This window comes from Bactrocera neohumeralis, chromosome 6 (assembly GCF_024586455.1).
Source record: "Bactrocera neohumeralis isolate Rockhampton chromosome 6, APGP_CSIRO_Bneo_wtdbg2-racon-allhic-juicebox.fasta_v2, whole genome shotgun sequence".
In the NCBI taxonomy this organism is placed as follows: Eukaryota; Metazoa; Arthropoda; class Insecta; order Diptera; family Tephritidae; genus Bactrocera; species Bactrocera neohumeralis.
The window spans coordinates 33834847-33847535 of record NC_065923.1 but is presented as its reverse complement, the minus strand read 5'-3'; the positions used below and the strand labels follow the sequence as shown (position 1 = coordinate 33847535).

Here is a 12689-nt window from a genome sequence, read left to right as displayed (position 1 = left end):
ATGCTAGGACAGATTGGGCCTAACACCCATAAAGCCATTGCTTTGCATGAATTATGTTTTATCCCTTCAAAAAAACAATGTTTTCTTAAAGATTAGGTTAGTCTGGTAGGCCCGCGAGCCACGCATAGAATCGTTTTGGTCCTTAGCGATGCCAGATTAAGTGCCGTTACGTAGATCACGAGAAGTAACCAATATTCAGGATGCCAGCGCTTGACGCGAGATATCGATAAAGAGATTCTGCCCCCTTACTAACGATACCTCTTCCAGTGTCTCATACTCTGGGGTCGCAAAATGTTTGTGGAACAAGTGCACATGAGATGCTCCATTGTTTCATTGGTGTCTTGGTCTTGACATTTCCTGCAGTCATATCCAACTGTCATCCCTAATATGCAGGCGTGTCCACCAGACTGTGACTGCGTGAGTAATCTAATCATGCTCGTACAGAGTGAACAGGAATTTTGTGCAGTTTGGACCTACCGCTTTGCACATGAGTTTTGCACTTTTGCATCCCGATAGAACATTCCATCGAATTTTAATCTTCCTTGCCATGCTCTTGTCCAGATCGTCGTTAAAAATTTCATGTGTTTATCAATGTTGGTTAATTGATCGGATGACAGCCGTACACCACTCTTGGCACACTCGTTCACTACCTCATTGCCATCGATACCTTTGTGGCCTGGCAGTCAGTAGAAGTGAAGTTGCTTATTCCTGACGGCACTCTCCACTGCTGCCCTGCTTCCCAAGACACTTCTGGCCGATACGCGAAACGAGGTTACTGCCTTGATTACAGCTTGGCTGTCTAAGTAGATGTTAGCTGTACACTGGGATATAGATACGTTCCCACGACAGTCGGTTCTACGTAACCGAAACGGACTCGGATTTTTATCCGGCCAGGCAAAATCGCCAAAATTCTGCCGCTACAATAACAACAACAACGAGGATACAGATATTTAGTTTGTGACCCGATCCAAGCAAAGTCCAAATATTTTTCAATTCCAGTAGTATATTGTCGCAATTCCATTTTTTCATTCGTACTGTACTTGCATACATATGTACATATATACAACAACATAACTACACACGCACATTCATTCATTCAACTGGAAAAATGCATAAATGTTCGGAACTGTCAAAGTGATACGCAAATAGAGGCATCAATGACAATAGCACAAGTCCAAGCAACAAAAATGAGCAATAAAAGGAGCAAGAATTAGACTACAAAACTCTGCAGTTTGGATTTTGAGTTATTAAAGTGCATGTTTATGTATGTTTGGCGGCACACTTAAGTAGCTGCTGCTCCTCTTGACGGCCCTCGCTTCATGTTTGTGCGTATGTGGGTTTGTATTGTTGTTGTTGGTACGCAGATCATTCGCCGTTTGACATGCAGTTGACAACTTGACGATTCTGTGATGTATAAATCGCTTCATGTTGTTGCTGTTGCATATAATGTCACATATTTTCCAGCCAAGCTGCAACATAAATCATAAAAGTTACGTGCCTGCATGCAGCGGCGGTGGCATAGAGAGAGTGGCGGCTGTTGCTGCTGCCAATCCAATTCCAAAATCACAATCAGTTGTTGACTTCCTTCAAAAAGGCGAGAAGCGGCTAACTCCAAATTACTTGTCGCGTAGGTAACATGAATAAATCGTCAGCCTAGCTGCCTAGCTCGAGTGCCAGCAGTTGGCGTGCGGACACACACTCACACACATACATGCATGTGGAAATATATTTTATTTTTCTGATTTTTGTTGCTTTGATTGACAGCTCTGAGTGCTTTGACAATGGTTTGACAATTCACACAGCACTTTGCAGCCATGCAACACCATTCAAAGCGATATGCATATGCATGTACACCTATCAATATATCTATATATGCGTGCATTTACATATGTATGTATATGTACACACATGTAAAGTGATCTGTGAGCGCGCGTTAATCACAATGAAACGATTTTCTCGTAACGCTTGACAAATTTTTTCGACATGTTGCACGCATTCATCATACATACAGACATGCTACAAGCGCTATCTATGTAAATGTGTCTATTAGGCAGCGTTAAAAAGTTGTCATCTAACATGCAAATGCGTTTACAAGCTACAAACAATGACACTGATGGCCAAAAGTAGCTATTAGTTTTACAACAATAACAACTAGTGCAGATTAGAAGTGGCAAGAACGCGCGTTTCACATGTCATCAAACAAATTTAGTAACACATTTTCAATTATGCAGCTTGTTTTGTACCAAAAAAGTATTTTGTTTACTCAAAACAACCAGAAACACTGAGATAGACATATATATTATATAAGTATATAATTATTTGCCATGACACGAGTAACTGATCACTGATGGATTTTATGAGTCAACGCCCAAAAGAGATTATTACAGACGAAAAAGGAAAAAGTCCACAAAATAATTTTGAATGAACATTAAGTGAAGTTGTTCGAGATAGCAAGCACTCTGGTGATATAAACTGAATCATACCATTGTCATTCGCGAATATTTGGGTATGAGAAAGCTCTGTGCAAAGTGGGATGCCGCGCGAGCTCACTTTTGACCAAAAACAACGACGAGTTGATGATTCGGAGCAATGTTTGGAGATGTTCAAGCGTAAGAAACCTGAGTTTTTGCGTCGATGTGTGACATTGGATGGAACATGGTTCCATAATTTCAATCCGAAGTTCAATCGACAGTCATCCGAATGGATTGCACACGTTGCACTGGCTCCAGAGCATGCAAAAATGCAAGAGTCGGCTGGAAAGGTTATGGCGCATTGAATAAATTTTATTTACTACCTTGATAAAGGTGCAATTACATGGGATTATTGGACCGTTAGAAGGACGAAAATGGGCGCATTAGAAAAAAAGAAAGTGCTGTTTCCACAAAGCAAGTCAGTAAAAACACTTGTATTGGGTTTCAAATTGCGTCCGCAAATAACGTATTCTCCGGGTTTAGCTCCCGGCGACTATTTCCTGTTCTCAGATCTCAAAAGAATACTCGCTGGGAGGAAATTTTTGTCGAATGAAGAGCTGATCGCCGAAACTGAGGTCTGTTTTAAAGCAAAGGACAAATGGTAATGCTACTACAAAAATGTATGTAGCGGGTGATCTAAGTAGAGGTACTTTTTTCATTTCATCTTATCTTATCGAAATCTTAAATTGAAAGTGAAAAAAAAAGAAAAAGCAACGTTTGGTGTGATTTGTGGGCCAATGGAATCATCGGTCCATATTTCTTCAAAAATGATGCCCGTGAGAACGTAAACACTATTGGCGACCGTTATCGTGCCATGATAATTGGCTATTTGAAGCTCGTGATCTCGGCGACAGTTCGTTTCAACAAGGCTGCGCCACTTCCCACACATCGCATCAATCAATGGATTTATTGAGAGAACACTTCGGTGAAAGTACTTCGGCAAGTAGAAAATAAATGACAAAGAATGTTCTTTCGGATGATAATTCCGAAACATTCCCTTGGAACCTCGAATTGGATCACCTTTTATAAGCAACAAATCAACATTTTGAAAATCATGAGTAAATATAACCACATTGCACAGATTTAATTGGTTAATAAAGTTAATGAAGATTGTTAAATGGCATAACATTAAATTTTTGGTCGGTATCGTCTTACTGACAACATCGGTTCTGAATTCCAACGTAAGTTCACCATTATTTACTTTGAACGCTGCCGTCTGAAAGCGAGGCAATAGAGGAGAGAGTATTTAGATGTTTCAAACTTGCTTTAGGCCAAACAACTTTGATAATTGCCGCCTGCCAGGATTTGTAAATATAAACTACGAGGTTAGCTTATATATTTTACACGGCGCATGGTTAGAACTCTTACATTAGCTGCAAGATAAACCTGAAGCAAGTAATTTAATTGATCTCTTGCGTTCCACTCAAAGAAAGAATTCTAATCTGAGCCAGAATACAAGGGAGCTCCGACTTGTTCCCAGTCTTATGAAATTCTGATGAGAGGTTCTTGTTTTTAAGTTCATCGGCTTTATAGTTTCCAGCGATTCTGGTAATCTTCCCAAATAAATTTTAAGTAGTTTGATAGGTAATGAGGTTATCCTAACTAAAAACTCTTTGACTAGTTCTGATCATAGTCAGCGAGGTCAAGGTTAATATTTACGCTCTGCCAGCGTAGTGAACGCACAGTTGCTTGAAAGACACTGCAGTGGACTCTCTGACACTGATGAAGAGGTTTCGACAAAATACTTATTCCGATAGGTGGCGCTAGTATTAAATTATTAAAAGAAAATTGTATTGATGGTGTCTAAATCGAGCTATTCATCACTAAGAAGCTACATACATAAATAAAAGAATACCCTGCTAACGGTCTGAGTACATATCATAAATACAAATGTTATAAATTTGGGAAAATAGCTCAACATTTGAGACTTGTTGTCAGCGAATATAAGTCCACATGCGTTTCGGTAGCGCCCAAACGACAGTAGTGAGAACGCAGTCTATAAACTTCGGTTCCGGCCGAACAATTTCACATTCCATAGCAAAATTAAGAAAAGGCAATGCCATAAAAAACTTCGTTTTCTAAATAAAAACTTGCGATTTGAAGTAGTGAGGGACCACATGATCGGTGAATAAATACCATATTAGTGAAACCGGCAACTAACGGTACATTTGAAGCACTTGTAGCAGCGCAAACACACTTCAACAATCACTTTTGCACTGCACATGAAGAGCAATAAAACAGCGTTGGCAACACGTCCCAACCGACTAAGTAAGCGTAAGTAGCAACAATAACATGCAACAGCAACATACAACACGTACAACATGTTAAACAACCGAAAAACACAAATTAACGATTGTGGAAGAGCATTAGCATGTGACGATGTAACGGTGGGCCAAGGTGGAGCGTTGGCCAAAAGTGTGGGGTAAGGGAAGAGACGTTATGCATGTGTATGTGTGTGTTTGCTAGTGACAATGTTCTTTATTGCTGTTATGGTGCAAAAATAAAACATTTTGTGTTTGTTGTAATTGTTGTTTATTAGTCATTTCATTTGTACTATTATAATACAGCAGCGAACAAGTGATTAGAGTGAAATTTAAAGACGCCACAGACGAAATAAAAGAAGACTGACTGAAATATATTCAAAATAGATAATTTTGACCTAATAACTTTATTATAAATACATACATATGTAATGTAGTCGATCGATTATTTTGGGCATTAGGGCTATAAGGGAATTTTGACCAATATTACCCATTTTCTGAAAAACATTTGTCAGCTAAGAGAAGTACTATTTTTGTTTACTTTTGCTTCGATATATACTTGAAGGCTGGGTCTATGGCGCTTGAAAATGGTATTGTTAACAAATTAGAGAGATAGCAGGGGATCTCTCTCCCTGAAGGATCGACTCAGGGTATAAAAATGGATGGAATCGGATGATAACCCCGCCCACTACCAATATAACGGTATTTTTAAAAACTACTAAAACCATGATAAATCTATAACTATATGTATACGCCAGAGCCTTTTTATACCCGAGATGGTATGAGAGGATTTTATGGGAGCCGAGGTGAAAATTGGACAATAAGCGTGGCTCCGCCCACTTTTAGGTGAAATCACATATCTCGAGATCCGCCTGACCGATTTTAACCAAATTCGGTATGTGACATTCTAATGACATTCCTACATAATAGGGTGAGGATGAGTGAAATCGGTCTACTACAATTTTAAATTCCACTTGATTCTTTCACTTTCCTGTGTACAAATCAAGAAGAAATCAATATAACGGAATAAAACTTTGCACGAATAATGTTTTGAAGTATGCCAACTTATGATCAAAAAATGTCCAAATGGAACCAAAACTGTTCAAACCAATGGGTCCCGAAGATGAGAACCCCACAGACCACAGTCGACTTTTTACCGAAAATATCGGTCAATGTGTGATATATATAATTGAAATTTAGAGAGAATCCTTTGCTGTTAAATAGCATCTCGGTATATCAAAAATGGTTAGAATCGGGTCAATACTTCCCTTAGCCGTTATATTACTAATATAGAGATTTTGGAGATTTTGATATGTGGGTTATTTTAATGAAATTGAGAGAGACAGTCCGTTCCTACGATATTCGGGTCTAAGTAACCGGAACGAAACTGGATGTTCAGAATTTGGAGCAGAATGGACAGAATTTTGCAGGTACAACAACAACAACTGACCGAGTGTTTTTCTTTTAAAGATGTATATTTGTGTTTAGAATGAACAAAATCGTGTAGAAACTCGCGCTATACCCCATACACATAGCTAACAAGCCTTATGTACTTGAAGTTACTTCCCTGGTTTTAATACTTGCAAGTTGCAAGAGTATGAAATGTTTGGTTATACCCGCACTATCCCTACCTAGCCCGTCCTTACTACAATCGTATTTAAAAAAAAAATTATACTGTAAAAAATATGCTTGAGTGTAAAAATTAGTATAATTATAGAAAATTCCAATCTGGTCGAAATGTTTGGAATATTTAAAGTGACTCATTGGTTGGTTCTAGCAGCCTGTGTCTAAACATGCATTATTGCATACCTTGGGTGTAATAGAGAAAAGCGCAAACATTCATACTTGTATATACATACATATATACATACACTGTCTTGAGCACATTTACTAACACAATTGGATATAAACAAATTCTACGAGTCGCGTGGTCTTCACCTGCAAGGGAAAGCTACGTAGTACATATGCACGAAGACGCGACGAAAATGTTGTATGTACTTGTTGTAAATTAAAGAACAGAACATTTTTATCGTCTGCTAATAAAATTAATGGATTTATTCAATTCAAATTCACTGCTATGTTGCTGACAAGGCGCTGAATACCAACAGCCAACCGATTGCCCCAAACATGCTGCCACAATGCCGGTGTTGGCAATGCATTGCCGGCCTGGTGGTTCTATGCGGGCAACTTGACATTAAACTGACAGTTTACACGCTCCAGAGAACAAGTAGATGCAGCCGCCGCAGCGCAGCAAACGTTTAAGCTGTGGAAGATTTAGCAGTGGAGCTTAAAAATAAACAGCAACCAAATAAGAGATTGCGCTTGAAATTCATGTGTGATTGTATGTGAATATGCTCGTTTGCAGACTAAAATATGTTAAACAACTGTTATGCAGCGATAAAAAAATTGGCGAAAACGCATCTACTTATGTAAAAGCGCGTGTTGCGGCAAGTGAAAAATCGAAGCGACGTTGTAATTAGTCTAGCCGCTTGGGTGGGCCTGCTGCGGCATGCTAATCTGTCTTGCTTTACATGATAAAACGATAATTGTGCTGATATGCTAAAGAGTAGCTATGTAGGTTTCTTAAATGAATGCCAATTTAACGGTAAATCTTCACACTGTGGTGTGTTATAAATAACATGTAAGCTGCAATGCTTTAAATCTCGACAAACGGTAAATATTGTTGGGGCTATAAATATTTTTTGAGATTTTTTTCATAATGCCTCCAACTACCTGAATATTAACCAGTTCTTTCTCTGAATTCAAGTTTTTTAACTTAAACAATTTATGACATTTCACTTGTTCTTTACCTTAACACACTGGCCCATAATAATTGTAAGCAAATTAGACCTTCCGGCCTATTATTGACAACATTTCACAAATAAATTTCAAACATTGCTCTAATTAATCAACATGCTATGACAATGGCATGGCAAATCTTCAATGATAATGGCAGGCGCTTAACGCTTTTGATATATGAATGTATCTTGCATGCAACACTGCGAAAAAAAGTTCAGAAATAAGAAAAACATGCACCGAGCTGTAATACCCTTCATAGGTATCGTTCCCACGACAGTCGGGTCTACGTAACCAGAACGGACCCGGTTTTTAACCGGTTAATGATTGTCAATTCAGCAGAATTCTGCTCCGATCTAAACAGTCTCACCTTAGACAATAACCTAAGTAAAATTGGAGATATCTTGATAATAAAAACGTTTTCTATAAAATAATTTGATTTTGTTCAGTAGTGTGTATGTCAGCTTTATCCTATAGCGGTCTAATATCAGTAGATCCGACAAATGGGCAGCTTTTTGTAGGGAAAACGACTTTTGCGAAATCCCAGACAGCTAATTCAAAAACTGAGGTACTAGTTCCCTTATATACTGGTACATACAGACCGACCGACATGGTTAAATTTACGCAGCATGTCACTCTGATCATTTTTGTAAATATATACCTATGTATATACATATATACTATAAGATCTCCATCATTTCCCCCGGTCATTAGAAGCTTCTTTGCAAAATTATATACCTTATTCGGGGTATAAAAATTGTAGAATATACAAATTTAGGTTAACTTTTTACCAAGCCGCGCAAGATGCCGATTTCTGGGCTATAAAATCGCGTTACCATTTCCACCGTTCGGTGGTGGTACCACAGCCGTTACATGATGCTCATGTTGGTTGCTTTGTAACGTGTTTGTTTTGCTACACTTTCTTGCTTGTTTTTGTTTTGATTGCAACACTTCCCACAGGCATTTTGCAGTCGGCTGGTTTACATTCCCCATGACCAGCAGAAAACTCTAGCTTACTAAGAGAAATAAAAATTCTTGTAGTTAGTGTACCGAACAAAATGCAGAAATTAATTGTTTTTTGTTTTGTAAAAACCCAGTATATGTAGGTATTTAGGCAACAAGCAGTTATAGTGTGATGTTGAATGGTCGGGTTGAGTGATCTCCCACACATTTTATATTGGTCATGCAGCTAACGGAGTGCATTCTAGTATTTATTAGCGCATACAGGTACAGTGGGCCGTTTTATTAAACAAAGAGTGTTGCACTTAAGATATTTATATTTTAAATGTAATGCAACTAAATTTTTTATTCGCTATAATTTAGTTTTATTATTTTAAATAGTGAAAATTAATGAAAAATAATTTTTGTATTTTAATTTGAAATATGGTATAATTTATTTTAGTTTTTTATAGTGACTAAGACTTTGAAAATTCATATATAATCAATATTGCGTGCCACCCTGTGTTGTATATTTTTTATTTGTATGCCATTGAAACGTGAATTCAACACAATTAAATTAAATTATTGTTTATATTTTTGGATTTTGAATAGTTTACTTTGAAACTTGTTATCCAATTTGAAATTCATGCTTTTGTTGATAATTGAAAAAATATTTGTTTGTGTTAACGAAAATACAAATTACTATTGTCAACTGGTTTAGATGCTTAGGTCCATTGGTTAAGGTTATTTACTAAATTTGATTTCATATAGAGATCTTAAAATAAGTCATATTTTTAAACAAATTACATACTTATGTATATCAAGAATGTTAAAATTTTTGACCACTGTGCAACGTGCATAAACTGTCTGTGCTAGCTTACACTGCATGTATGAGCACCAACTACGGCCGTTTTAGCCGGAAGGTGCCATTGGACATTTGTCCACACAATTAAACAAACCACAACTTTAAAAGAGAAAATGCTGCATTTAGCTTTTTATAATTATTGCACGTCTGTTGAATTGGAGTTCCTTTTCTTTTAGGAACAACATGCTGGTGGCATTAACTTGTAAAATATTCACAAACGCAACGCAGATGTGGGTATCACCTTCAGGCACTGGTAATACAAATTATACAAGTGGTTGTGGTTATACATACATATGTGGATGTGTATTATTTATTTTGGCAACTGGCAAAGAGTACAGTTAAGATAATTTTAAACAAATTACTTTCGAATGACATGATTTTGCACTTTAAAATAAAGCAAAACTAAATTTAAATATAAACTGCACACCAAATTTTTAACAAATATAGAAAAGTTACTAATAAATTCAAATTTGCTGTACTTATTTTTTTTTTAATAATTTGCCACAAAATATTGTTCAATTACTCTTATAATCGCTCAGATCGATGTCTTCATCGGAGCTATCACAAAGTTCGTTTTCTTCAAGGTTATTTTTTATTGAGTCTGCTGGTTGCATTTGATCTTGGAAATGTACAATATGATGGTCACTTCTTCTTTTATATCTTTTGCTTCGCAAAATTTGGAAAATATCACACTTTTCAAATACGTTTCATATGAATGATCATTCGAAAATTATAAATAATAAAATATTTTTTTTTTTTGTAAAATATTTAAGTTATTAGCTGGCTAGCAGAACTTACCTCCTCTTTTTCTTCAGCTTTCTTTTTTGCAGACGGTGATGCCACTGCTGCTTTAGCTTCTTCTTCTGACACTAAACGATTAAATTTACGAGTAGCCTCTTTAACGCTTACATTGCTGCCGGGTGGATCAATATCAGAATCAATGGTGTCCTTACTGGACTTGCTGCTAAGTGAAGTTGCCGAGCCTTCAGATGAAAACGAAAATCGTGGTATATTTTCCTTGTTTTCTTTGTGGCTTTCTTTGGAAATAGCTTTCAAACGCTTTTCAACTTCCAATTCATGATTTTCATCAGGATTTTTCTTTGCGAGTGGTTCCTTTTCAGACTCTGCCAAGGCTGTTTGCGCTGTCTTACTTGTTTCAATGGTAGCCACTTCAACGATTTGATCTAAACAACCACAATTATCGGTTGTCGCCACTTCAGGTGGTGGCACGTATGGAGGAGGTTGTCGCATAGGCGATAAAATAGCACTTTCCGATATAACTGACATACCTCCTGGACTACTGGGCACTGTTTCGGCTCCTGCTGCAGCGACTGCACGCTGAACAACATCATTACTTGGCAGTTCGTGAATATACTTTTTACGTAATATTAAATACTTTTGATTATTTTCATTTCTTATTGTTGACAAAATATTGACGTAAACTTTAAACAATTTGCGCGCTTCATCTGCAACGGAAGAAGGGAAGAGACAAAATATGTGAAATTAGCGTCTTTCTGATGTACAAACGCTCAGAATGCAAGCAACAAGTGAGATTGATGCTGGTATGGGTTAAAAATGATTTTTGGTGTTGTTTGCAAACGCCAGCGGAAGCTGGATATTGTGCACATTCGTTAATGACTCACTTTGGGTTTCGGGTTTGGTGAGAAAGTGCTTAAAATGCTTAACCAACGCATGATTTGTCACCTTGGAATCATTACTGAGCATGTAGTTTCTTATTTCGGCAATCGATAACTCAGTTGGTGCTGTAGCCATTATTTATTACTTTTTATTTATACACACACTTAACCAGCACACAATTTTACACAATTTTGTAGAGTAAATATACACAAAATACAATTATTTCTAAATATTTTTCACGCAATCAAACAATCACGCAAAACAAAGCAAAGAAAAACAAAACTGAACAACTGACAGCGCAAACGTCAAACATACTCAAAACAGAGAGCGCAAATCAGCGTGGAATGAAAGAATAAGCGAAAAACAAACAAGCAACACAGCGGAAAGTTTCAATTTTCGCCTTCAACGAACGAAAATGACATTTGGTTGCTGGCAAGCAAGCGAGATATGCGCACACCAGCGAGTGGATTGTGTTTTGCAAGTTAAATTAAGAAATTTTAAATAAATTGAATTTAGGTATGAAAGTGAAAAAATTATATATTTGATTTTTTCAATTGTTATGAATGTAATTTACAAAAATTAAAATGAGAATTTGATAAAAATAAGTACTAATTTTTTTTTTGGTTTTCTGCTAGTGTACAGTAAAGATAAAAATTATTGTATATTTTATATAATATTGCACGAAACCCAAAAAACAAAAAAAACAACAAATGTATAATATTGTATACACATAGATATGTATATACAAAACATATATTTGATTTATCGATAAAAATTTTATGTTATCCTTGATTTTCATGCCAGTTTTTGAGTGGATAATAGTAGGGTTTGAAATATGGTGACTGACATACATACATATGTATGTATGCATTGGTCAGACACGAAACTGGAAACATCGCTCAGCCACTGGTTTTGCCAGTTTGGCTCACTGAGACCTTTCTATATTCACGAAACTGAAAATTCCTTTTTTGGAGAACGCACAATGAGTCCATTGATCCATTATATAAAAACCGTCAGACAAAAAAGCTACCAAAGACAGAAAAAATTTGTATCCGGTTTGTACGCGCAGTATAAATCAAGGTAAATTTTGACCAGATGGCATTTATCAGACTGACATCCGACATGATTTACAATTTCTTAGCAGACACGAGCAATTTTCCTTATTGGATATGTAACTTATGGATGAGCTAAATACTTTATGAAATATTTTCCAAATTTGTTGTTGTTGTTGTTGGTAAGGATAGAATGGATTGTCGTCGACGTCATCTAACGGAAAGCCCAGAACATGCCTTTTCAACGAGGTCGTACCAAAGGGAGAGGGGTGTTAGATGAGTGAGGTCAGTAGGGCATGCAAAGAGGTGGTCAGTGTCATGCGGAGACTCATTGCATGCAGGACATATATTTGATATGTCAAGGTCTATTCTAAATAAGAAGGAGCTTAACCTGCTACAGTATCCAGAACGAAGCTGCGAAAGGGTCACTATCGTTTCTCGCGGCAGCTCGAGCTCTTCGTCTGCAATGGGTGGTGATTTGACTCCTAATATGCCATTCACAGAGAGGGGGTCAGTGCTTGTCGGAAGTTAGTTGCGTCCGAAGTTTGGTCGACTTATTGTATGATTCCAATTCGGACGACAGCCGGTTCTACGTACAGGAATTGACCGGGATTTCATCCGGCCAAGGGTTGTTATTTCGGCAGTCTAACCTCGTTTGGATCGGTGA

The 12689-nt window shown here is 37.1% G+C and overlaps 1 protein-coding gene across 2 annotated transcripts in view; it reads right to left on the bottom strand.

The window, feature by feature from the left end:
• LOC126761240 (ankyrin repeat domain-containing protein SOWAHB-like) overlaps positions 1-11261 on the bottom strand; it is a 100070-nt gene extending 88809 nt beyond the window's left edge. The window contains exons 1-2 of one of the 2 annotated variants that reach the window (XM_050477237.1): positions 10976-11261; positions 10131-10798 (exon numbers count right to left, since the gene is read on the bottom strand). In XM_050477237.1, coding sequence (XP_050333194.1) covers positions 10131-10798; positions 10976-11105 — 798 coding nt within the window. In that variant the 5' untranslated portion in view covers positions 11106-11261. The remainder of the gene's footprint in view (positions 1-10130; positions 10799-10975) is intronic. The other variant, XM_050477235.1, reaches the window with a different exon arrangement.
• Between the last annotated feature and the right edge of the window lie 1428 nt (positions 11262-12689).